General features: G+C 45.1%; 2 protein-coding genes and 1 long non-coding RNA gene across 5 annotated transcripts; 1 reads left to right on the forward strand and 2 right to left on the reverse strand.

Annotated features, from left to right (window-relative positions):
* The first annotated feature begins 636 nt into the window (after positions 1–636).
* LOC311112918 (arfaptin-1-like) lies at positions 637–22,486 on the forward strand. Of its 2 annotated transcripts, none has more exons than XM_084156061.1 (8): positions 637–843; positions 1,988–2,110; positions 12,613–12,658; positions 13,310–13,416; positions 14,050–14,271; positions 18,866–19,023; positions 19,142–19,316; positions 20,789–22,486. In XM_084156061.1, exons 2-8 carry the CDS (start codon positions 2,015–2,017, stop codon positions 20,927–20,929), a joined length of 945 nt encoding a protein of 314 aa, XP_084012187.1. In that variant the 5' UTR covers positions 637–843; positions 1,988–2,014; the 3' UTR covers positions 20,930–22,486. The 2 variants fall into 2 exon arrangements, with proteins under 2 accessions (XP_084012187.1, XP_084012186.1); XM_084156060.1 differs by having other exon boundaries at positions 649–843; positions 2,004–2,110.
* On the reverse strand, positions 4,465–5,593 carry LOC311112805. The gene is made up of 3 exons (XR_014610908.1): positions 4,920–5,593; positions 4,768–4,879; positions 4,465–4,575 (listed from the first exon to the last, which is right to left on the reverse strand). It is a non-coding gene; the product is annotated as an uncharacterized lncRNA (long non-coding RNA).
* LOC311112917 (uncharacterized protein) lies at positions 21,093–22,106 on the reverse strand (the record flags this gene model as incomplete). 2 transcript variants are annotated; one of them, XM_084156059.1, is made up of 3 exons in its annotated part: positions 22,047–22,106; positions 21,461–22,006; positions 21,093–21,421 (listed from the first exon to the last, which is right to left on the reverse strand). In XM_084156059.1, exons 1-3 carry the CDS (start codon positions 22,096–22,098, stop codon positions 21,093–21,095), a joined length of 927 nt encoding a protein of 308 aa, XP_084012185.1. In that variant the 5' UTR covers positions 22,099–22,106. The 2 variants fall into 2 exon arrangements, with proteins under 2 accessions (XP_084012185.1, XP_084012184.1); XM_084156058.1 differs by having other exon boundaries at positions 21,093–22,006.
* Positions 22,487–26,517: the final 4,031 nt, after the last annotated feature.

The raw sequence follows: 26,517 nt of genomic DNA on the forward strand, positions 1-26,517 counted from the left end.
ATTGTCAGCCAACATATAACGTGTAGCGTAACTTATTTGAAAAGTCATTACTTTATTACATCGCTCAACATTTTTCTTACCATTTGTCATAATTAGTTAAATGCAATGAATTTGTATATCCGCTCTCGTTCTGGACTTCGGCTGCAAATTTTCTGCCATTTTCTTAAAAGCCATTTTCTTGGAGGGTGTGGTAGAAGTCAGGGATTTATTTGGTAGAGAATTTTATTTTCATGGCAGTACAGAATTGGGCAGATCATGATTGATCGTACATTCCAGCACAGTAGGTGGCGACATGCACTTCAACGATTGTTTGCGGACCGCCATGATGTCATAGAAGAAGAAGAAGACGCATACTACATACTCAAAGTCCGTCACAAATAGTACGGTTATTGCGGTTAGTATGAGAATTGGAACACAGTTTAAGATTATTCTACAATCTGTGGCTACAATGTATCTCTACACACAGATTCCCACTAGATAACGCAGCCACAAAGTCATAATTGGCGACAGTAGCTTTTTTGGTCTGAATTTAAGGTTAGGGTTAGCAGTGTGGTTAAGGTTAGGTTTAAAATCCGATTTTAAGAAGATCAATTGTAGAAATAGGCGGGTGTTAATGACTCTGTGGCTGTGTTAAGTAGTTACGACCTTACACACAGCAAGGCAGAAATACTTCCGGGATTTGAATGTAGTTTTGATCTTTTTTTCCGCGTTCCGGTTGTCAGAAAAGTTTAAATTGTACTTTTCTCCCAAAGTCTCTAATAGTTTCCTGGCGCATCTTTAGTTTGATATAGAGATTACATCCATAGGAAACGGACGAAGAAATACATCAGAAATAAATAGAAGGTAAAACTTTGCAAACCTTCCGGGCGTTGTTTACGTTTTGTTTGCTGGAGACGTTCATAACTAACAAAGGTAGCCTACATGTTTTACTTTAAGTAGGCCTACACTTCTAATCACGGAAACAGAAGATGTGGTATAGAAACTTATGAATTGATATGACTGTCTGTCTTCGCGGTCGTGTGACTAGTAGTTAGATGAGAGGAAGATTATGAAACTTCTCACTGCCCTGGCCTACTTGTTGTATAATATGAATGGCCGGTAACTATGTGTGTTGTGAATTTTTTGGGGGGGCTATTTGCAATAGGCCCAGCTTATTATAGTAGAATTATAGACATTTGCCTGTTTGTTATGCTAATTATTTACGAGACAACTATTCTGTCATTGAATGACAACAACAGAAGCAACAGAACTAGTTTATGTGTGTGTTTGTAGTATTGGTGAGTAACCACAGGGGGCAGTGTATGCTCACCAAACCAGAGCGACCCTGTGGTAGTTGGAATGCTGGAGGACTGGAAAGGAGTAAAACTCAGTCAGAGAGGAGGAGGAGGAGGAGGAGAAGGAGGAGGAGAGGAGTAAAACTCAGTCAGAGAGGAGAGGAGTGGTAGAGGAGGAGGAGGAGGAGGAGGAGGAGGAGTGGTAGAGGAGGAGGAGAGGAGTGGTAGAGGAGTGGTAGAGGAGGAGGAGAGGAGAGGAGTGGTAGAGGAGGAGAGGAGGAGAGGAGTGGTAGAGGAGGAGGAGGAGGAGTGGTAGAGGAGGAGGAGAGGAGTGGTAGAGGAGGAGGAGAGGAGTGGTAGAGGAGGAGGAGAGGAGAGGAGAGGAGTGGTAGAGGAGAGGAGGAGGAGAGGAGTGGTAGAGGAGGAGGAGAGGAGTGGTAGAGGAGAGGAGAGGAGGAGGAGAGGAGAGGAGAGGAGAGGAGAGGAGGAGTGGAGGAGGAGAGGAGTGGTAGAGGAGGAGGAGGAGGAGTGGTAGAGGAGGAGGAGAGGAGGAGGAGGAGGAGTGGAGGAGGAGAGGAGAGGAGGAGGAGTGGTAGAGGAGGAGGGGAGGAGTGGTACGGCACTCAAAAGGAAGTGTTCAGCTCATAATGAAAGGTAGAATCTAATATTTATATTTCCATGTTTCAACTTCTCCGGTTTGACTGTCTGTAAAGTGTGTATTCTGTACAGGGAGAGGGAGGATGATGGTGGAGGGGGAGGACCAGAGAGGGGGGCCAGCTGAGACCTCCATACCCAGTGAGGGAGAGGGGTCTGGTGGACAGGAGGCCATCCACAGGGTAAGAACTACCAGATCTCCAGGACACTACTGGGTGTTGAAGAAGATGATGATGATGATATGTTTGGGATGAGAGGAGAACACATTAAAACTGCATTCTGGGATTTGGAAAAACAACAGAATGGGTCCCCACCATAGAATTACAGATAGTAATTGAATATCTCTATGGTCTCCTCCACGGATATTTTTCAATAATCAATTTGGGTAGATAGAAAGATTAAAGTGACCATTGGAGAGGTTTCCAGATCCCTGACTCTACTTTGAGAATATCAATCATGTTATATGTTAAATATATAGTATGTAATGTACAATAATGATATTAGACGACACTTTATCCTGTCAAGGATATCCGCATTTAGTTCTTAATCAACTTCATAATATCTAGAACAGATTAGTTATATCGCTAGTTCCTTCAGCCTGTCTACTGTTCTGATGAGTGTATTTATGAGCTAAGACTACCATTGTCCAGCTGACTGAGTGATTGTCCAGTGATGTGACGGGTAAAGGGTGTGGCACAATGATGTCATCAACAGGTGACTCCCCTGTGGCACTGTAGTAGCAAACACATGCTGCACTTTCTCTCTGTCTACTAACCTCTCTGTCTCTCTGTCTACTAACCTCTCTGTCTCTCTGTCTACTAACCTCCCTGTCTCTCTGTCTACTAACCTCTCTGTCTCTCTGTCTACTAACCTCTCTGTCTACTACCCTCTCTGTCTCTCTGTCTACTAACCTCTCTGTCTCTCTGTCTACTAACCTCCCTGTCTCTCTGTCTACTAACCTCTCTGTCTACTAACCTCTCTGTCTCTCTGTCTACTAACCTCTCTGTCTCTCTGTCTACTAACCTCCCTGTCTACTACCCTCTCTGTCTCTCTGTCTACTAACCTCTCTGTCTACTACCCTCTCTGTCTCTCTGTCTACTAACCTCTCTGTCTCTCTGTCTACTAACCTCTCTGTCTCTCTGTCTACTAACCTCTCTGTCTACTAACCTCTCTGTCTCTCTGTCTACTAACCTCTCTGTCTCTCTGTCTACTAACCTCTCTGTCTACTAACCTCTCTGTCTCTCTGTCTACTAACCTCCCTGTCTCTCTGTCTACTAACCTCTCTGTCTCTCTGTCTACTAACCTCTCTGTCTACTACCCTCTCTGTCTCTCTGTCTACTAACCTCTCTGTCTCTCTGTCTACTAACCTCCCTGTCTCTCTGTCTACTAACCTCTCTGTCTACTAACCTCTCTGTCTACTAACCTCTCTGTCTACTAACCTCTCTGTCTACTAACCTCCCTGTCTCTCTGTCTACTAACCTCTCTGTCTACTAACCTCCCTGTCTCTCTGTCTACTAACCTCCCTGTCTCCCTGTCTACTAACCTCTCTGTCTCTCTGTCTACTAACCTCTCTGTCTACTAACCTCTCTGTCTCTCTGTCTACTAACCTCTCTGTCTACTAACCTCTCTGTCTCTCTGTCTACTAACCTCTCTGTCTCTCTGTCTACTAACCTCTCTGTCTACTAACCTCCCTGTCTCTCTGTCTACTAACCTCTCTGTCTACTAACCTCTCTGTCTCTCTGTCTACTAACCTCCCTGTCTCTCTGTCTACTAACCTCTCTGTCTACTAACCTCTCTGTCTCTCTGTCTACTAACCTCTCTGTCTCTCTGTCTACTAACCTCTCTGTCTCTCTGTCTACTAACCTCTCTGTCTCTCTGTCTACTAACCTCTCTGTCTCTCTGTCTACTAACCTCCCTGTCTCTCTGTCTACTAACCTCCCTGTCTCTCTGTCTACTAACCTCTCTGTCTACTAACCTCCCTGTCTACTACCCTCTCTGTCTACTAACCTCTCTGTCTACTAACCTCCCTGTCTACTAACCTCCCTGTCTACTACCCTCTCTGTCTACTAACCTCTCTGTCTACTAACCTCCCTGTCTACTACCCTCTCTGTCTACTAACCTCTCTGTCTACTAACCTCCCTGTCTCTCTGTCTACTAACCTCTCTGTCTCCCTGTCTACTACCCTCTCTGTCTACTAACCTCCCTGTCTACTACCCTCTCTGTCTACTAACCTCTCTGTCTACTAACCTCCCTGTCTACTACCCTCTCTGTCTACTAACCTCTCTGTCTACTAACCTCTCTGTCTACTAACCTCCCTGTCTACTAACCTCTCTGTCTACTAACCTCTCTGTCTCTCTGTCTACTAACCTCTCTGTCTACTAACCTCTCTGTCTCTCTGTCTACTAACCTCCCTGTCTCTCTGTCTACTACCCTCTCTGTCTCTCTGTCTACTAACCTCTCTGTCTCTCTGTCTACTAACCTCTCTGTCTCTCTGTCTACTAACCTCTCTGTCTCTCTGTCTACTAACCTCTCTGTCTCTCTGTCTACTAACCTCTCTGTCTCTCTGTCTACTAACCTCCCTGTCTCTCTGTCTACTAACCTCTCTGTCTCTCTGTCTACTAACCTCTCTGTCTACTACCCTCTCTGTCTCTCTGTCTACTAACCTCTCTGTCTCTCTGTCTACTAACCTCTCTGTCTACTAACCTCTCTGTCTCTCTGTCTACTAACCTCTCTGTCTCTCTGTCTACTAACCTCTCTGTCTCTCTGTCTACTAACCTCTCTGTCTACTAACCTCTCTGTCTCTCTGTCTACTAACCTCTCTGTCTCTCTGTCTACTAACCTCTCTGTCTACTAACCTCTCTGTCTCTCTGTCTACTAACCTCCCTGTCTCTCTGTCTACTAACCTCTCTGTCTCTCTGTCTACTAACCTCTCTGTCTACTACCCTCTCTGTCTCTCTGTCTACTAACCTCTCTGTCTCTCTGTCTACTAACCTCTCTGTCTACTAACCTCTCTGTCTCTCTGTCTACTAACCTCCCTGTCTCTCTGTCTACTAACCTCTCTGTCTCTCTGTCTACTAACCTCTCTGTCTACTAACCTCTCTGTCTCTCTGTCTACTAACCTCTCTGTCTACTACCCTCTCTGTCTCTCTGTCTACTAACCTCTCTGTCTCTCTGTCTACTAACCTCCCTGTCTACTAACCTCCCTGTCTCTCTGTCTACTAACCTCTCTGTCTACTAACCTCCCTGTCTCTCTGTCTACTAACCTCTCTGTCTCTCTGTCTACTAACCTCTCTGTCTCTCTGTCTACTAACCTTTCTGTCTACTAACCTCTCTGTCTCTCTGTCTACTAACCTCTCTGTCTCTCTGTCTACTAACCTCTCTGTCTCTCTGTCTACTAACCTCTCTGTCTCTCTGTCTACTAACCTCTCTGTCTCTCTGTCTACTAACCTCTCTGTCTCTCTGTCTACTAACCTTTCTGTCTACTAACCTCTCTGTCTCTCTGTCTACTAACCTCTCTGTCTCTCTGTCTACTAACCTCCCTGTCTCTCTGTCTACTAACCTCCCTGTCTCTCTGTCTACTAACCTCTCTGTCTCTCTGTCTACTAACCTCTCTGTCTCTCTGTCTACTAACCTCTCTGTCTACTAACCTCTCTGTCTACTAACCTCTCTGTCTACTAACCTCTCTGTCTACTAACCTCTCTGTCTACTAACCTCTCTGTCTACTAACCTCTCTGTCTACTACCCTCTCTGTCTCTCTGTCTACTAACCTCTCTGTCTCTCTGTCTACTAACCTCTCTGTCTACTAACCTCTCTGTCTCTCTGTCTACTAACCTCTCTGTCTACTAACCTCTCTGTCTCTCTGTCTACTAACCTCTCTGTCTCTCTGTCTACTACCCTCTCTGTCTCTCTGTCTACTAACCTCTCTGTCTCTCTGTCTACTAACCTCTCTGTCTACTAACCTCTCTGTCTACTAACCTCCCTGTCTACTAACCTCTCTGTCTACTAACCTCTCTGTCTCTCTGTCTACTAACCTCTCTGTCTACTAACCTCTCTGTCTCTCTGTCTACTAACCTCCCTGTCTCTCTGTCTACTAACCTCTCTGTCTCTCTGTCTACTAACCTCTCTGTCTACTAACCTCTCTGTCTCTCTGTCTACTAACCTCTCTGTCTACTACCCTCTCTGTCTCTCTGTCTACTAACCTCTCTGTCTCTCTGTCTACTAACCTCTGTCCTGTCTACTAACCTCCCTGTCTCTCTGTCTACTAACCTCTCTGTCTACTAACCTCCCTGTCTCTCTGTCTACTAACCTCTCTGTCTCTCTGTCTACTAACCTCTCTGTCTCTCTGTCTACTAACCTTTCTGTCTACTAACCTCTCTGTCTCTCTGTCTACTAACCTCTCTGTCTCTCTGTCTACTAACCTCTCTGTCTCTCTGTCTACTAACCTCTCTGTCTCTCTGTCTACTAACCTCTCTGTCTCTCTGTCTACTAACCTCTCTGTCTCTCTGTCTACTAACCTTTCTGTCTACTAACCTCTCTGTCTCTCTGTCTACTAACCTCTCTGTCTCTCTGTCTACTAACCTCCCTGTCTCTCTGTCTACTAACCTCCCTGTCTCTCTGTCTACTAACCTCTCTGTCTCTCTGTCTACTAACCTCTCTGTCTCTCTGTCTACTAACCTCTCTGTCTACTAACCTCTCTGTCTACTAACCTCTCTGTCTACTAACCTCTCTGTCTACTAACCTCTCTGTCTACTAACCTCTCTGTCTACTAACCTCTCTGTCTACTACCCTCTCTGTCTCTCTGTCTACTAACCTCTCTGTCTCTCTGTCTACTAACCTCTCTGTCTACTAACCTCTCTGTCTCTCTGTCTACTAACCTCTCTGTCTACTAACCTCTCTGTCTCTCTGTCTACTAACCTCTCTGTCTCTCTGTCTACTACCCTCTCTGTCTCTCTGTCTACTAACCTCTCTGTCTCTCTGTCTACTAACCTCTCTGTCTACTAACCTCCCTGTCTCTCTGTCTACTAACCTCTCTGTCTACTAACCTCTCTGTCTACTAACCTCTCTGTCTACTAACCTCCCTGTCTCTCTGTCTACTAACCTCTCTGTCTCTCTGTCTACTAACCTCTCTGTCTCTCTGTCTACTAACCTCTCTGTCTACTAACCTCCCTGTCTCTCTGTCTACTAACCTCTCTGTCTCCCTGTCTACTAACCTCTCTGTCTCTCTGTCTACTAACCTCTCTGTCTACTAACCTCTCTGTCTCTCTGTCTACTAACCTCCCTGTCTACTAACCTCTCTGTCTCTCTGTCTACTAACCTCTCTGTCTCTCTGTCTACTAACCTCTCTGTCTACTAACCTCTCTGTCTCTCTGTCTACTAACCTCCCTGTCTACTAACCTCTCTGTCTCTCTGTCTACTAACCTCTCTGTCTCTCTGTCTACTAACCTCTCTGTCTACTAACCTCTCTGTCTCTCTGTCTACTAACCTCTCTGTCTCTCTGTCTACTAACCTCTCTGTCTACTAACCTCTCTGTCTCTCTGTCTACTAACCTCCCTGTCTCTCTGTCTACTAACCTCCCTGTCTCTCTGTCTACTAACCTCTCTGTCTACTAACCTCTCTGTCTCTCTGTCTACTAACCTCTCTGTCTACTAACCTCTCTGTCTCTCTGTCTACTAACCTCTCTGTCTCTCTGTCTACTAACCTCTCTGTCTACTAACCTCTCTGTCTCTCTGTCTACTAACCTCCCTGTCTCTCTGTCTACTAACCTCCCTGTCTCTCTGTCTACTAACCTCTCTGTCTCTCTGTCTACTAACCTCCCTGTCTACTAACCTCCCTGTCTCTCTGTCTACTAACCTCTCTGTCTCTCTGTCTACTAACCTCTCTGTCTACTACCCTCTCTGTCTCTCTGTCTACTAACCTCTCTGTCTCTCTGTCTACTAACCTCTCTGTCTACTAACCTCTCTGTCTCTCTGTCTACTAACCTCTCTGTCTCTCTGTCTACTAACCTCTCTGTCTCTCTGTCTACTAACCTCTCTGTCTACTAACCTCCCTGTCTCTCTGTCTACTAACCTCCCTGTCTCTCTGTCTACTAACCTCTCTGTCTCTCTGTCTACTAACCTCTCTGTCTCTCTGTCTACTAACCTCTCTGTCTCTCTGTCTACTAACCTCCCTGTCTCTCTGTCTACTAACCTCCCTGTCTCTCTGTCTACTAACCTCCCTGTCTCTCTGTCTACTAACCTCTCTGTCTCTCTGTCTACTAACCTCTCTGTCTCTCTGTCTACTAACCTCTCTGTCTCTCTGTCTACTAACCTCTCTGTCTACTAACCTCTCTGTCTCTCTGTCTACTAACCTCTCTGTCTCTCTGTCTACTAACCTCCCTGTCTCTCTGTCTACTAACCTCTCTGTCTCTCTGTCTACTAACCTCCCTGTCTCTCTGTCTACTAACCTCTCTGTCTCTCTGTCTACTAACCTCCCTGTCTCTCTGTCTACTAACCTCCCTGTCTCTCTGTCTACTAACCTCTCTGTCTCTCTGTCTACTAACCTCTCTGTCTACTACCCTCTCTGTCTCTCTGTCTACTAACCTCTCTGTCTCTCTGTCTACTAACCTCTCTGTCTCTCTGTCTACTAACCTCTCTGTCTCTCTGTCTACTAACCTCCCTGTCTCTCTGTCTACTAACCTCTCTGTCTCTCTGTCTACTAACCTCTCTGTCTCTCTGTCTACTAACCTCCCTGTCTCTCTGTCTACTAACCTCTCTGTCTCTCTGTCTACTAACCTCCCTGTCTCTCTGTCTACTAACCTCTCTGTCTACTAACCTCTCTGTCTCTCTGTCTACTAACCTCTCTGTCTACTAACCTCTCTGTCTACTAACCTCTCTGTCTACTAACCTCTCTGTCTCTCTGTCTACTAACCTCTCTGTCTACTAACCTCTCTGTCTACTAACCTCTCTGTCTCTCTGTCTACTAACCTCTCTGTCTACTAACCTCTCTGTCTCTCTGTCTACTAACCTCTCTGTCTCTCTGTCTACTAACCTCTCTGTCTCTCTGTCTACTAACCTCTCTGTCTACTAACCTCCCTGTCTCTCTGTCTACTAACCTCCCTGTCTCTCTGTCTACTCTCTCATGTTCTCTCTCTGTTCTCTTTACTATTTTTGCTAACACACACACACACAGACACACACAAACACACACAGACACACAGCAGTGTTTGTCCAAGGTGACGTTACTGTGTGCAGCAGGTAGAAATGACTCAGTGTGTCCGGACTGTAAGGTGACTCAGCACAGGTGTTCTATTCTTTCTTTCTTTCTTTCTTTCTTTCTTTCTTTCTTTCTTTCTCGCGCTCCAATTTAAGGGCTTTATTAGCATGGGAAACATATTTGTACATTGCCAAAGCAAGTGAAATAGATAATAAACAAAACCAAATTAACAGTAAACATTAAAATCACAAAAGTTCTAAAAGAATAAAGACATTTCAAATGTCATATTATGTATATATACAGTGTTGTAACGATGTGCAAATAGTTAAAGTACAAAAGGGAAAATAAATTAACATAAATATGGGTTGTATTTACAATGGGGTTTGTTCTTCACTGGTTGCCCTTTTCTTGTGGCAACAGGTCACAAATCTTGCTGCTGTGATGGCACACTGTGGTTTTTCACCCAGTAGATAAGGGAGTTTATCAAAATTGGATTTGTTTTTTAATTCTTTGTGCGTCTGTGTAATCTGAGGGAAATATGTGTCTCTAATATGGTTAGGAGGTGCAGCTCAGTTTCCACCTCATTTTGTGGGCAGTGTGCACATAGCCTGTCTTCTCTTGAGAGCCAGGTCTGCCTACGGCGGCCTTTCTCAATAGCAAGTCTATGCTCACTGAGTCTGTACATAGTCAAAGCTTTCCTTAAGTTTGGGTCAGTCACAGTGGTCAGGCATTCTGCCACTGTGTACTCTCTGTTTAGAGCCAAATAGCATTCCAGTTTGCTCTGTTTTTTTGTTAATACTTTCCAATGTGTCAAGCAATTATCTTTTTGTTTTCTCATGATTTGGTTGGATCTAAATGTGTTGTTGTTGTCCTGGGGCTGTGTGGGGTCTGTTTGTGTTTGTGAACATAGGCCCAGGACCAGCTTGCTTAGGGGACTCTTCTCCAAGTTCATCTCTCTTTAGGTGATGGTTTTGTTATGGAAGGTTTGGGAATCGCTTCCTTTTAAGTGGTTATAGAATTTAACGGCTCTTTTCTGGATTTTGATAATTAGCGAGTATTGGCCTAATTCTGCTCTGCATGCATTATTTGGTGTTTTACGTTGTACACTGAATATATTTTTGCAGAATTCTGCATGCAGAGTCTCAATTTGGTGTTAGTCCCATTTTGTGAATTCTTGGTTGGTGAGCGGACCCCAGACCTCACAACCATAAAGGGGCAATGGGTTCTATAACTGATTCAAGCATTTTTAGCCAGATCCTAATTGGTATGTCAAATGTTATGTTCCTTTTGATGGCATAGAAGGCCCTTCTTGCCTTGTCTCTCAGATCGTTCACAGCTTTGTGGAAGTTACCTGTGGCGCTGATGTTTAGGCCGAGGTATGTATAGTTTTTTGTGTGTCTAGATGGAATTTGTATTTGTGGTCATGGCAATTGGACCTTTTTTGGAACACCATTATTTTTGTCTTACTGAGATTTACTGTCAGGGCCCAGGTCTGACAGAATCTGTGCAGAAGATCTAGGTGCTGCTGTAGGCCCTCCTTGGTTGGTGACAGAAGCACCAGATCGTCAGCAAACTGTAGACATTTGACTTCAGATTCTAGTAGGGTGAGGCCGGGTGCTGCAGACTGTTCTAGTGCCCTCGCCAATTCGTTGACATACAGTGCTATGAAAAAGTATTTGCCCCCTTTCAAATTTTCTCTACTTTGCATATTTGTGATGCTGAATGTTATCAGATCTTCAACCAAAACCTAATATTAGATAAAGGGAACATAAGTGAACAAATAACACAACAATTACATATTTATTTCATTTATTTCATAAACAAAGTTGTGCAACACCCAATTCCCCTGTGTGAAAAAGTAATTGCCCCCTTACACTCAATAACTGGTTGTGCCACCTTTAGCTGCAATGACTCCAACCAAATGCTTCCTGTAGTTGTTGATCAGTCTCTCATGTCGCTGTGGAGGAATTTTGGCCCACTCTTCCATGCAGAACTGCTTTAACTCAGTGACGTGTGGGTTTTCAAGCATTAACTGCTCGTTTCACGTCCTGCCACAACATCTCAATTGGGATTAGGTCTGGACTTTGACTAGGCCATTCCAAAACTTCCAATTTGTTGCTTTTTAGCAATATTCATGTAGACTTGATTGTGTGTTTTGGATCACTGTCTTGCTGCATGACCCAGCTGCGCTTCAGCTTCAGCTCACAGACGGATGGTCTGACATTCTCCTGTAGAATTCTCTGATACAGAGCAGAATTCATGGTTCCTTCTATTAAGGCAAGTCGTCCAGGTCCTGATGCAGCAAAGCATCCCCAAACCATCACACCACCACCACCATGCTTGACCTTTGGTATGATGTACTTACTGTGGAATGCAGTGTTTGGTTTTCGCCAGGCATTACTGGAACCATGTCGTCCAAAAAGTTATACTTTTGAATCATCTGTCCATAGAACGTTCTTGATGATCATCCAGGTGCTTTTTTGGCAAACTTGAGTCAACTTTTTGGACGAGATGAGTCCCATTATGCCTGGCGAAAACCAAACACTGCATTTCACAGTAAGAACATCATACCAAAGGTCAAGCGTGGTGGTGGTGGTGGTGTGATGCTACGTGTCAGTGTGAATCATGTCTCATATCTCCCCTCTTTCAACATTACAACGGTATAGCTAATAGGCTGTGTGTTTGTAGATCCACTGAGGTGAATGAACCTACAGCAGTCAGGTCATAATGTCTGGGGGCATTTTAACTTGTTTTTGCTGTTCTCCAAATAGCATTTAGAAGTTTTTCGATTGTATAGAAATGCAGGATCTGGGGTCGGAATATGACACAAGTATTCCCCCACCCCCCCCTTTGTGTGTGTGCGTGTGTGTGTGTGTGTGTGTGTGTGTGTGTGTGTGTGTGTGTGTAGAGACATTTGGTCCATCTGATCACTGCCCTGACGTCTGACATCTACCTAGCGACTGGAGAGGAAGTGGCCGGGGGTTATCCCATGCTGTCACAAGCCCAGACTGTAGTCTCCATGACGACCCTTCTAACCCTTTGATCTCAGAGCCCCAGTGGTGTGATTGGCTGAAGAGTTCTGATTCTCCCTACAGTATCGGTCTCCAACCCTGGGGCCCCTCAGGCTGCGTTTACACAGGCAGCACAATTCTGATCTTTTACTTAAAACTGGTCTTTTGACCGATAAGATCAGCTCTGAAAAAAGATCTGATGAGAAACGATCTGATGAGAAACGATCTGATGAGAAACGATCTGATGAGAAACGATCTGATGAGAAACGATCTGATGAGAAACGATCTGATGTGAAACGATCTGATGAGAAACGATCTGATGAGAAACGATCTGATGAGAAACGATCTGATGAGAAACGATCTGATGAGAAACGATCTGATGAGAAACGATCTGATGAGAAACGATCTGATGAGAAACGATCTGATGAGATTAGTCAAAAGACCAATTCGTGTTTGTCTGTTTTTTTTTTACTTCCTACCAGGAGGAGTCGGTTGTCGAGGGCAACTCAGAGACAGAACCGGATGAGGGTAAGGCAGCAATGAAATCAATCGATCACCCCTGACCTCTGACCTATCACCCCAGACCCTATAGCAGTGTTCCCCAACTAGTGGCCCGTCGGTGATTTTTTTTTTATTTGACCTCAAGTTTTCTAAGCAAAGATAATAATATTAAATTTATTTTTTTTGGACATAAGACTGTAAAAATCAGATGTTATTTGTCACATGCTTGGTAAACAACAGGTGTGGACTAACAGTGGAATGTTTACTGACACCTGTTGTTTACGAAGCATGTGACAAATAACATCAGATTTTTACAGTCTTATGTCCAAAAAATACAGAGAGAGAGAAAATAGAGAATTAATAGAACAGTAGAACACGTAATAATAACAATGAGTAACGATAACTTGGCTATATATATATATATATATACTGTAAGTCGCTCTGGATAAGAGCGTCTGCTAAATGACTTAAATGTAAATGTAAAATGTACACCAGCAAATCAGCTCCAAGTGCTTTTAATTTTGGAAATCTGTTCCAAAAGTATTCCCACGCGTTAGAGATATGTTATCGTATACAGTATGGAAGCAAGGTTTGAAATGATTGTTTTAGTCCAATATTAAATCTGTTTGGGCTTCTTGAGGTCAATTTGCCTTCTAGTTGTTGATCCCTACCCAATAGGTTCACGGAAGCCAACCACAGGACCAGTGGTTGTCACGGGAAACCAGAAAATGCCCGCCATCGAGAAACTGCAACAGGTCCGCAAATGGAGCATCACTACCTATAAGGTGAGAGAGGGAGGGAGGGGGGGAGAGGGACGGGGGAAGGGGGGAGAGAGAGAGAAAGGGGGGGAAGGGGGGGAGAGAGAGAGAGAGGGAGGGGGGAGAGGGACGGGGGACGGGGAAGGGGGGAGAGAGAGAGAGAGAGGGAGGGGGGGAGAGGGACGGGGGACGGGGGAAGGGGGGGAAGAGAGAGAGAGAGAGGGGGGGGAAGGGGGGGAGAGAGAGAGAGAGAGGGAGGGGGGGAGAGGGACGGGGGACGGGGGAAGGGGGGGAGAGAGAGAGAGAGGGGGGGGGAAGGGGGGGAGAGAGAGAGGGAGGGGGAGAGAGAGAGAGAGAGAGAGAGAGGGAGGGGGGATGAGAGAGGGGGAAGGGGGGAGAGAGAGAGAGAGAGAGAGGGAGGGGGGATGAGAGGGGGAGGGGGGGAGAGCAAGTTAAAGACTCTTTAAGAAACTCCGTTCTCTGCTTGTCCTACATGTTACATCTCTTTCTATTCCTCCTCTCCTCTCCTCTCCTCTCCTCTCCTCTCCTCTCCTCTCCTCTCCTCTCCTCTCCTCTCCTCTCCTCTCCTCTCTCCTCTCCTCCCTCTCCATTCCTCTCCTCCCTCCTCTCCCCTTCCACTGTCCCTCTCTCCCTCCCCAGTGTACTAAGCAGGTTCTGTCAGAGAAGATGGGTCGTGGATCCCGTACGGTCGACCCGGAACTCGAGGCCCGCATCGACATTCTCCGTGATGACCGCCGCCGTTATGATCACGTGACCTGCCTGGCCCAGACGCTTGCCACGCAGCTCGCCCAGGTCACGCTAACGCAAAGGACTCTGGGCGATGCCTTCGCCGACCTCAGCCTCAAAACGCCGCCGCTACACGTGAGAGATTTAAATACATTCCTCTAGCCTGGGTACCAGTCTGTTTAGATAACATTCCTCTAGCCTGGGTACCAGTCTGTTTAGATCACATTCCTCTAGCCTGGGTACCAGTCTGTTTAGATCACATTCCCCTAGCCTGGGTACCAGTCTGTTTAGATGACATTCCTCTAGCCTGGGTACCAGTCTGTTTAGATCACATTCCTCTAGCCTGGGTACCAGTCTGTTTAGATCACATTCCTCTAGCCTGGGTACCAGTCTGTTTAGATCACATTCCTCTAGCCTGGGTACCAGTCTGTTTAGATCACATTCCCCTAGCCTGGGTACCAGTCTGTTTAGATGATAACATTCCTCTAGCCTGGGTACCAGTCTGTTTAGATCACATTCCTCTAGCCTGGGTACCAGTCTGTTTAGATAACATTCCTCTAGCCTGGGTACCAGTCTGTTTAGATAACATTCCTCTAGCCTGGGTACCAGTCTGTTTAGATAACATTCCTCTAGCCTGGGTACCAGTCTGTTTAGATCACATTCCTCTAGCCTGGATACCAGTCTGTTTAGATCAATCAATCAATCAATTTTATTTTATATAGCCCTTCTTACATCAGCTAATATCTCGAAGTGCTGTACAGAAACCCAGCCTAAAACCCCAAACAGCTAGTAATGCAGGTGTAGAAGCACGGTGGCTAGGAAAAACTCCCTAGAAAGGCGAAAACCTAGGAAGAAACCTAGAGAGGAACCAGGCTATGAGGGGTGGCCAGTCCTCTTCTGGCTGTGCCGGGTGGAGATTATAACAGAACCATGCCAAGATGTTCAAAAATGTTCATAAGTGACAAGCATGGTCAAATAGTAATCAGGAATAAATCTCAGTTGGCTTTTCATAGCCGATCATTAAGAGTTTGAAAACAGCAGGTCTGGGACAGGTAGGGGTTCCATAACCGCAGGCAGAACAGTTTAAACTGGAATAGCAGCAAGGCCAGGCAGACTGGGGACAGCAAGGAGTCACCACGGCCGGTAGTCCCGACGTATGGTCCTAGGGCTCAGGTCTCTCAGTTGGCTTTTCATAGCCGATCATTAAGAGTTGAAAACAGCAGGTCTGGGACAGGTAGGGGTTTCGTAGCCGCAGGCAGAACAGTTGAAACTGGAATAGCAGCAAGGCCAGGCGGACTGGGGACAGCAAGGTGTCATCATGCCCGGTAGTCCTGACGTATGGTCCTAGGGCTCAGGTTCTCAGAGAGAAAGAGAGAACGAGAGAATTAGAGAGAGCATACTTAAATTCACACAGGACACTGGATAAGACAGGAGAAGTACTCCAGGTATAACCAACTAACCCCAGCCCCCCGACACATAAACTACTGCAGCATAAATACTGGAGGCTGAGACAGGAGCGGTCCGGAGACACTGTGGCCCCATCCGAAGAAACCCCCGGACAGGGCCAAACAGGAAGGATATAACCCCACCCACTCCGCCAAAGCACAGCCCCCGCACCACTAGAGGAATATCCCCAACCACCAACTTACAATCCTGAGACAAGGCCGAGTATAGCCCACAGAGGTCTCCACCACAGCACAAACCAAGGGGGGGGCGCCAACCCAGACAGGAAGATCACGTCAGTAACTCAACCCACTCAAGTGACGCACCCCTCCCAGGGACGGCATGAAAGAGCACCAGCAAGCCAGTGACTCAGCCCCTGCAACAGGGTTAGAGGCAGAGAACCCCAGTGGAGAGGGGAACCGGCCTGGCAGAGACAGCAAGGGCTGTTCGTTGCTCCAGCCTTTCCGTTCACCTTCACACTCCTGGGCCAGACTACACTCAATCATATGACCTACTGAAGAGATAAGTCTTCAGTAAAGACTTAAAGGTTGAGACTGAGTCTGCGTCTCTCACATGGGTAGGCAGACTGTTCCATAAAAATGGAGATCTATAGGAGAAAGCCCTGCCTCCCGCTGTTTGCTTAGAAATTCTAGGGACAATTAGGAGGCCTGCGTCTTGTGACCGTAGCGTACGTATTGGTATGTACGGCAGGACCAACTCGGAAAGATAGGTAGGAGCAAGCCCATGTAACGCTTTATAGGTTAACAGTAAAACCTAACATTCCTCTAGCCTGGGTACCAGTCTGTTTAGATCACATTCCTCTAGCCTGGGTACCAGTCTGTTTAGATCACATTCCTCTAGCCTGGGTACCAGTCTGTTTAGATCACATTCCTCTAGCCTGGGTACCAGTCTGTTTAGATCACATTCCTCTAGCCTGGGTACCAGTCTGTTTAGATCACATTCCTCTAGCCTGGGTACCAGTCTGTTTAGATCACATTCCCTTAGCCTGGGTACCAGTCTGTTTAGATCACATTCCTCTAGCCTGGGTACCAGTCTGTTTAGATAACATTCCTCTAGCCTGGGTACCAGTCTGTTTAGATCACATTCCTCTAGCCTGGGTACCAGTCTGTTTAGATCACATTCCTCTAGCCTGGATACCAGTCTCTCTCTGCTAACAATCAAATCAAATCAAATGTTATTTGTCACATTTGCCGAATACAACCGTGAAATGCTTACTGACAAGCCCTTAACCAACAACGCAGTTTTAAGAAAAATAAGAGTTAAGAAAATATTTATTAAATAAACTGAAGTAAAAAATAAAATAAAAAGTAACACAATAAAATAACAATAACGAGGCTACATACAGGAGATACCGGTACAGAGTCAATGTGCGGGGGTACAGGTTAGTCCAGGTAATAACGAGGCTATATACAGGGGGTACCGGTACCGAGTCAATGTGCGGGGGTACAGGTTAGTTCAGGTAATTTGTACATGTCGGTAGGGGTAAAGTGACTATGCATAGATAATAAACAGTGAGTAGCAGCAGTGTAAAAACAAAGGGGGGATGTCAATGTAAATAGTCCGGGTGGCCATTTGATTAATTGTTCAGGAGTCTTATGCTTGGGGGTAGAATCTGTTAAGGAGCCTTTTGAACATAGACTCGGCACTACGGTACCGCTTTCCGTGCGGTGGCTGAGCGAACAGTCTATGACTAGGGTGGGCAATTTTTAGGTCCTTCCTCTGACACCACCTGGTATTGAGGTCCTGGATGGCAGGAAGCTTGGCCCTGGTGATGTACTGGGCCGTACGCACTACCCTCTGTAGTGCCTTGCGGTCGGAGGCCGAGCAGTTGCCATACCAGGCGGTGATGCAACCAGTCAGGATGCTCTCGATGGTGCAGCTGTAGAACTTTTTGAGGATCTGAGGACAAATGCTAAATCTTTTCAGTCTCCTGAAGGGGAATAGGCTTTGTCGTGCCCTCTTCACAACTGTCTTGGTGTGTTTGGACCATGATAGTTTGTTGGTGATGTGGACACCAAGGAACTTGAACCTCTCAACCTGCTCCACTACAGCCCCGTCGATGTGAATGGGGGCGTGCTCGGCCCTCATTTTCCACCCCGTGTACTCTGTGTCTTATGCCAAATTTAGCATGACAGGAGTGGCATGACAGCAGAACAGTCTGGTACCCAGTTATAGAACAATCAAGAATATCAGGTGATTTTCCACTCCTCTTCTTAGTGGTATAAGGTGCTCTCACCGTATGTTGAAGAAAGGATATGGTTGTTATATGGATAAGGATATGGTTATAATATGGATAAGGATCATATGATATAATATGGTTATAATATGGATAAGGATAATATGATATAATATGGTTATAATATGGATAAGGATAATATTATATAATATGGTTATAATATGGATAAGGATCATATGATATAATATGGTTATAATATGGATAAGGATAATATTATATAATATGGATGTGGTATGAGGTGATCTCACCGTATGTTGAAGAAAGGATATGGTTGTTATATGGATAAGGATATGGTTATAATATGGATAAGGATAATATGATATAATATGGTTATAATATGGATAAGGATCATATTATATAATATGGTTATAATATGGATAAGGATAATATTATATAATATGGTTATAATATGGATAAGGATCATATTATATAATATGGTTATAATATGGATAAGTGGTATGAGGTGATCTCACCGTATGTTGAAGAAAGGATATGGTTGTTATATGGATAAGGATCATATGATATAATATAGTTATAATATGGATAAGGATAATATGGTTATAATATGGATAAGGATCATATGATATAATATGGTTATAATATGGATAAGGATCATATGATATAATATGGTTATAATATGGATAAGGATAATATTATTTAGGCTCGTTCACTTCAAAGCCTCTTCATGGGCTCTGTGTTTTGTGCAATCATGTCACATGACCATTCATTATTTCATTACTTTATTGACCTGGATTGTAACCTTTTTATTTAAATTAGATAGATTAGATTGTATTAATAGTTAGATTTTAATCTTTATTGAAAGCTTTTTCATCCAACGGTCCCCTTGTGTTTTCAGATGAGCCAGTACCATCCTCAGACAACTGCTTTTATTTTTTAGTGTAATTTTCATTTCTGGATGAGGCTTAAAAATACAGGATCAAATCATCTCTGACCACCCTAGGCCACAGGCGGGAATGTTTTAAACAGTTTTTGTGTTGTAACTGTCTTCCTCTGGTCTGCTTATCTCAGGTGGAGTTTGGTCTGAACGGGGACACCCAGAGGTTCCTGTCTAAGAGCGGAGAGGTTCTGGTCTCGGCTATGAACTCCTTCACCTCCGATATGAACACACTGGTTAACAAAACTATAGAAGACACCATGGTCAACGTCCAACACTACGAGACAGCCAGGTAGCACACGCAGAGCATGCAACACAGAAGCCTTTCTGTCATCTCACTAGGCCAGGGGTCATTTTGGCTCGAGGGCCACATCGGGATTTGGAAATTCAACAGATTTAGTGTCTTACAGGGTAGAGTACGATGCATACCGTTGTGACCTGGAGGAGTTGAACCTGGGAGCTCGAGACACCGCCACCCTCGTCAAACTTGAGCAGGCCCAGAGAACCTTCCAGAACCAGAGAGAGAAATATGAGAAGAGCCGAAACGACCTGTCAGTCAAACTCAAACTACTAGAGGAGAATAAGGTAAGGAGAAGAGATGGAATGTATTAGGAGAAGAGATGGAATGTATTAGGAGAAGAGATGGAATGTATTAGGAGAATAGATGGAATGTATTAGGAGAAGATATGGAATGTATTAGGAGAAGATATGGAATGTATTAGGAGAAGAGATGGAATGTATTAGGAGAAGAGATGGAATGTATTAGGAGAATAGATGGAATGTATTAGGAGAAGATATGGAATGTATTAGGAGAAGATATGGAATGTATTAGGAGAAGAGATGGAATGTATTAGGAGAAGAGATGGAATGTATTAGGAGAAGAGATGGAATGTATTAGGAGAAGAGATGGAATGTATTAGGAGAAGAGATGGAATGTATTAGGAGAAGAGATGGAATGTATTAGGAGAAGAGATGGAATGTATTAGGAGAAGAGATGGAATGTATTAGGAGAAGAGATGGAATGTATTAGGAGAAGAGATGGAATGTATTAGGAGAAGAGATGGAATGTATTAGGAGAAGAGATGGAATGTATTAGGAGAAGAGATGGAATGTATTAGGAGAAGAGATGGAATGTATTAGGAGAAGAGATGGAATGTATTAGGAGAAGAGATGGAATGTATTAGGAGAAGAGATGGAATGTATTAGTCCTGTTTCACTGGATGTAGAAGTGGGATGGAACACACTCATTAACCCCCCCTCTCTCTCTCTCTCTCTCCCTCCCTCCCTCCCTCCCTCCCTCCCTCCCTCCCTCCCTCCCTCCCTCTCTCTCTCTCTCTCTCTCTCCTCCCTCCCTCCCTCCCTCCCTCCCTCCCTCTCTCTCTCTATCTCTCTCTCTCTCTCTCTCTCTCTCCCTCACTCCCTCCCTCTCTCTCCCCCCTCCCTCCCTCCCTCTCTCTCCCCCCTCCCTCCCTCCCTCTCTCTCCCCCCTCCCTCCCTCCCTCTCTCCCCCCTCCCTCTCTCCCCCCTCCCTCCCTCCCTCTCTCCCCCCTCCATCCCATCCTCTCTCTCCCATCCTCCCACCCTCTCTCTCCCCTCTCCCTCCCTCCCTCCCTCTCTCCCCCCTCCCTCCCTCCCTATCTCCCCCCTCCCTCCCTCCCTATCTCCCCCCTCCCTCTCTCCCTATCTCCCCCCTCCCTCTCTCCCCCCTCCCTCCCTCCCTCTCTCCCCCCTCCATCCCATCCTCTCTCCCCCTCCCTCCCATCCTCTCTCTCCCCTCTCCCTCCCTCCCTCCCTCCCTCCCTCCCTCTCTCTCCCCCCTCCCTCCCTCCCTCTCTCCCCCCTCCCTCCCATCCTCTCTCTCCCCCCTCCCTCCCATCCTCTCTCTCCCCCCTCCCTCCCATCCTCTCTCTCCCCTCCCTCCCATCCTCTCTCTCCCCTCCCTCCCATCCTCTCTCTCCCCTCCTCCCACCCTTTCTCCCCCTCCCCCCCACCCTCTCTCCCCCCTCCCTCCCATCCTCTCTCTCCCCTCCTCCCCCCCCCCCCCCCCCCCCCCCCAGGTAAAGGTGCTCCACCATCATTTGGTATTGTTCCATGGTGCTGTAGCCTCCTACAACACCTCCAACCACCAGCACCTGGAGGCAAGCACCAAGCTACCCATGCCCGGCACAGAGCCTCCTTCCTGGCTAGAGGAGAGCTAATCACCCCAATAACCATCCACCATGTCTGGGGACCTCTCAACTGCCACCTCTGTGGGCCAAAACAGAGGGTATTGTCAACACTCCCGTTCTCTTAACCTATATGACCTATAGGTTCTCCTCTTGCCCAATATGACCAATAGGTTCTCCTCTTGCCCAATATGACCTATAGGTTCTCCTCTTGCCCAATATGACCTATAGGTTCTCCTCTTGCCCAATATGACCTATAGGTTCTCCTCTTACCCAGTAGGATGTATAGTGGGGTGGCTGGGGCCTCAACCTCTGTTTTGGAGTAAAAGCCATTATATCCTTTTAGTCTCTCTGTTTGAACTGTAATAACTCTTACTCTGTTGTTTTCCCCATCTCTTCCTGTAATACCCCTTACTCTGTTGTTTTCCCCATCTCTTCCTGTAATACCTCTTACTCTGTTGTTTTCCCCATCTCTTCCTGTAATACCCCTTACTCTGTTGTTTTCCCCATCTCTTCCTGTAATACCTCTTACTCTGTTGTTTCCTCCATCTCTTCCTGTAATACCCCTTACTCTGTTGTTTTCCCCATCTCTTCCTGTAATACCTCTTACTCTGTTGTTTTCCCCTTGTCTTCCTGTAATACCTCTTACTCTGTTGTTTTCCCCTTGTCTTCCTGTAATACCCCTTACTCTGTTGTTTTCCCCATCTCTTCCTGTAATACCTCTTACTCTGTTGTTTTCCCCATCTCTTCCTGTAATACCTCTTACTCTGTTGTTTTCCCCATCTCTTCCTGTAATACCCCTTACTCTGTTGTTTTCCCCTTGTCTTCCTGTAATACCTCTTACTCTGTTGTTTTCCCCATCTCTTCCTGTAATACCTCTTACTCTGTTGTTTCCCCCATCTCTTCCTGTAATACCCCTTACTCTGTTGTTTTCCCCATCTCTTCCTGTAATACCTCTTACTCTGTTGTTTTCCCCTTGTCTTCCTGTAATACCTCTTACTCTGTTGTTTTCCCCATCTCTTCCTGTAATACCTCTTACTCTGTTGTTTCCCCCATCTCTTCCTGTAATACCTCTTACTCTGTTGTTTTCCCCATCTCTTCCTGTAATACCTCTTACTCTTTTGTTTTCCCCCATCTCTTCCTGTAATACCTCTTACTCTGTTGTTTTCCCCATCTCTTATAAACAAATATATCCACAACATTTGAGAGAAATAAGCTTTTTGTGCGTATGGAACATTTCTGGGATCTTTTATTTCAGCTTATGAAACATGGGACCAACACTTTTTGTTGCGTTTATATTTTTGTTCAGTGTAATTCCAAATGCATCTTTTGCACTTTTCTATCTACCAAAAAGAACAAATGTATAATTGTGTGTTTTTTATCATCTTGAATATAAACACATTTTAATGCCAAATATTGTAATCGAGATCAACATGATTCTGTATGTATGGTATTTGTGTCTGTGTTTTGAATCTTAAAATAGGGAAAGCACTTGTTGCAGGTGCATGGGGTCCACGTATGGGCCTGTTGGCCTTCCTCAGAGGTTTTTGTGTGTTTTGAATCTTGCCCATTAAAATGTTGTGAACAATTGTTTTATCATGTCTTAGCATGTCAGAAAATTGTGGTTGTCTCGGAGTGTCGAATGTTAATGTTTTTTTTTCTCTCACTTTTTAAGAGTACCAGTCAGTGATTTTTTTTCAGGTCATGTGATCAGCTCATTAACATAACATAATGATATATATATATTTTTAGGACAGCCTTTATGACATCACTCACTATGACATCACTTTTCCTTCTCCCGGTTCCATAAGCAGTGTTCTAGAATGTCTCATTGTACTGTGTGTTTACTTAGCAACCATCAGATGCCTGAACAAAGAGGTTAGGGGCTCTCCTCTCCACAGAGCTAACGGTCTGGTTTCAGCCAGCTAGTTCCCACCGCTTCAAACTATTGCCAAGGCTTCATCCCGTTTCTCCACCCTTCTCCCAAAGTGTACACTTGCAGACTTCCCGTCGTGGATTTAACAATGGTGGAAACTCCCTCCAGCCAATACTTACACCAATCCAATGCTTTTAAATCCATGGTTGGGAGTGTGCAAACTTTGGGAGAAGGGTGGAGGATGTTGTTTCCACGTCATTTCAATACAACGTGGAATAGACGTTGAATTGATGTCTGTGCCAAGTGGGTAAGGTCTGGTTTCAGCCCCAGTCTATTATTTTTCGCTGTCAAGTTATTTCCCATAGTATAAAAACTGCCATTAGAAACATTCAAATGACATAGTAATTGGAGAGTTGATTGGCCAATTGAGAACATGTCTTCACTGCTAAACCTGTTTTTGAAGATCTGCTGTGTGGGTCCTTATCCATGGTCATTTTGCCAAATCTCTGCAGAGGGCAGGAGCTCTGTCCACTGGGCAGCGAGGACTGACTCACTGGCAGACTAATCTAGGATACTGGCAACTATTTTCTACACTGACTCCACCCGGCTTTACCCTGCTAAGTGTTTTCAAGATTCATTAAAGGGACAATCTGTGGTGCGGCAGTTTAACTAAGCTCACGAGGCATTCATAAGTTATATTATTTAACAATCAATGGCTATTTTTAGTAATTTAAAAGTACAAAAAGCAGATTGCCCCTTTTAATTGCGACAGATAGTGTGGCACACACTTCAGCTAATTACTGGGAGGGAAACCACTTTAATTCAAAGACTAGAGCCATTGCGCCAAGGGAGGGACAGGCTGAGCTGTTATCTACCCCTAACACACTCCCTTCACACACATGGCCTGTGCATGACATCATGGCTACCCTCTCCATGAATTTGATATTGCTTTTCCTCTGTACTGTATTCTATTCTACAGTCAATATAGTCTATTAACAATCATTCCTCTCTGATCTACTCCAACTCTGTGAGAAGCAGAGTCCCATTCACAGCAGGTGACTACACAGAGATGGGGCTTTTGTCGCGTTACACCTGAGCGAGCAGCACCCGGGTGTCCACGCATGCGCTCCACTCTCCCTACTCGGTCGCGCTCAGCCGGTGGCAGAGAAGCTCGTGCCAGTTGTACTGGCAGGTCCGTGGGAGAGGTCTGCGCTGTTCGCGGTGTACGCTGGCGAAGGATCCGTTTCCTCTACTTCTCCTCTCCTGCTATACCAAACTCCATTCTCTTCGGTTTGACTAGGAATATATCTGCGCGTGCATGCTCCGGTTTAACGGTAAGTTTTGGACATAAACGGTATTTGCAATTTTTGTCGCCAACGGTTTGGAATTGGAAGGACTTTTTTCTCACACTCGGTCATGTGGTTGGCTGTGCCTACCATGTCATAAAATGATAAGACACTTCAGGGAATTGTAGCATACCTACTGCTAGTAACCAAACTGTCATCCTCAGCTGGCCTTTCGGCGCTAATTTGGTTCAATAATACTGACGACAATGTGCAGCCGGATTTCCATCCTCCTGCTCTAGTTGCGGTGATCTGCGTTTGTTTGATTAGCTCCATTTTTATTTTATTTTTCTTGTAAAATAATTGCCATCACAGGTCTCAATATGGTGTAATTGCAGACCGTAATTCGGGGCGTTTCTTGATATCAGGGAACAACCATTGGCGCCTGCCATCGGTCAGTCCATTGGTGACTGCCATCCGTTAGTTCCGGTGTTATTTGACTGATTGTTTCTCGACACAGATGATTTGTTTACGTAGCAGGTTAGGATCATTAACATGGCAGGTTAGATGGATGAGGTTAAAGTTAGGAAAAGGGTTAGGCTTAGCTACAATCCTACAGGAAAGAAACGGCCACTGACCAATGGCGAGCATCAATGGGTGTAACTTGACATCAATAAACGCCGATATCAGAAAGCGTCCCTAATTGGGGTCTGCAATTACACCCTTCTTGCTGGTCTGAGAAGGATCTGACCAATGATGTATATAAACCCTGGATTCCTGATGCTATGTATTGGCCAATGAGAGGCTTTGAAGCCGCCGGTCGGCCATATTGCCACTCCCCAGTAGGAGCAGTCCTCCATAGGAATGAATGGAATTATACAGTATTTCAATTAAATGTAGACAAAATGTAAATGTGTTTAAGTATTTTTTTTGTTATGGTGGGGACAGTAACATTAGAACTTTCAAAAAAGTATACTTTAAGGAATTTTTGTAATTTTTGTTTTTTGTTTTTTGTTTTTTTTGCTCACATAATATAATTTAAAAGTATGCATTTAGGTGTCTGTAATAGAATAAACGTGTCAAAAACGAATGTAGACATTTTAATAAATGCATTTCTATAGCTTCCAAAATGTTTTACAATGGTGGCTCCCTGTTAGTCATCTAGTGTATATGAATGATTTGATCTGACTGTAATATTGTTGTCAACGAACAACCTCCTATATGGAGTAAACAGGGCCAACGTTATGGGCAGGGCTTAGGAGGCCTGGCCCGCTCTACCGTACCGCCTTGCCCCCGTCCAAATCAAATAATGAAATATTGATCATCTATTTGACCGAGACGCGCCCCGACAGAAAACACATCAATCTCAGATAAGAGCAAAACAGCGCCCCTCTGTCTGACTATGTTTAGACAATTTATCTGATGCTGTCTGGACCAAAAGAGTATTGCATGTTATACTATTTCTGGCCAGACGGCATCAGATACATGGGCTACGTATAGAGAGGGGCGCTGTTTCGTTCGCTCGGATGCTTTCTCCGATGAGATCGTTTCAGCAGAGAGGAAGAGGCGACGCGAGAGGGCTCACTCTCCCCTAAATCTCTCCAGAATAATCCCAATGCATTTCTATCATAATAAAATCAGACCTAAACTTGTCGCCTGCCTTCCTACCTTTGGGACAACATCTCCCATTGTTAGAGCGGAGACATGAGCACTTGTTTGCCGTTTGATTGTAAATGTTTGATCAGTTCCCCATTTCATATGTCACCAGTAGCCTAGTAAATGTACCGTTAATCCCCGTCATTTGGTAACACTAATTTTTTTATGTAGTAATTACTCATTTACTGTTCTCATTCTTGGAGAGGAATTTGCATTTCACACCTCACACTCGTACAGGTGACCCACTTGTACATGCAGTGAAACAGGACAAATATATGCACCCCCCATTTGACCGTTGACCTTTTTGAAATCAAATGCCCGTCCAACTGATTCGTTCTGGCGCCGGCCCTGTAAGTTAATGCCCTAAACCTGCTGTGAGATCGGCAGGACAGGCTCTGGATGGAGTTAATGCCCTAAATAAAAAAATAATAATATGCCATTTAGCAGACGCTTTTATCCAAAGCGACTTACAGTCATGCGTGCATACATTTTTGTGTATAACTCTAACTGTTTTAAAGTCACCATTTGGCCTCATGGGTGGTATGCTGCCCTGTAGGGTGGTATGCTGCCCTGTAGGGTGGTATGCTGCCCTGTAGGGTGGTATGCTGCCCTGTAGGGTGGTATGCTGCCCTGTAGGGTGGTATGCTGCCCTGTAGGGTGGTATGCTGCCCTGTAGGGTGGTATGCTGCCCTGTAGGGTGGTATGCTGCCCTGTAGCCCTGACATCTGTACCTAATTTAAATGTTTTGAAAAAATAATTCAAAAAACAAATTCTCTCAGCTAGATCCAAACCAATTCACCGTGCCT

This window comes from Coregonus lavaretus, assembly GCF_964263955.1.
Source record: "Coregonus lavaretus genome assembly, chromosome: 39".
In the NCBI taxonomy this organism is placed as follows: Eukaryota; Metazoa; Chordata; class Actinopteri; order Salmoniformes; family Salmonidae; genus Coregonus; species Coregonus lavaretus.

Bases quoted from the DNA above. Each gene is read 5' to 3' on its own strand.
- LOC311112918 (XM_084156061.1), top strand. From the start codon at position 2,015: ATGATGGTGGAGGGGGAGGACCAGAGAGGGGGGCCAGCTGAGACCTCC. The intron at 19,024-19,141 runs GTAGCACACGCA...AGTGTCTTACAG, and splicing joins CAACACTACGAGACAGCCAG to GGTAGAGTACGATGCATACC. The intron at 19,317-20,788 runs GTAAGGAGAAGA...CCCCCCCCCCAG, and splicing joins AACTACTAGAGGAGAATAAG to GTAAAGGTGCTCCACCATCA.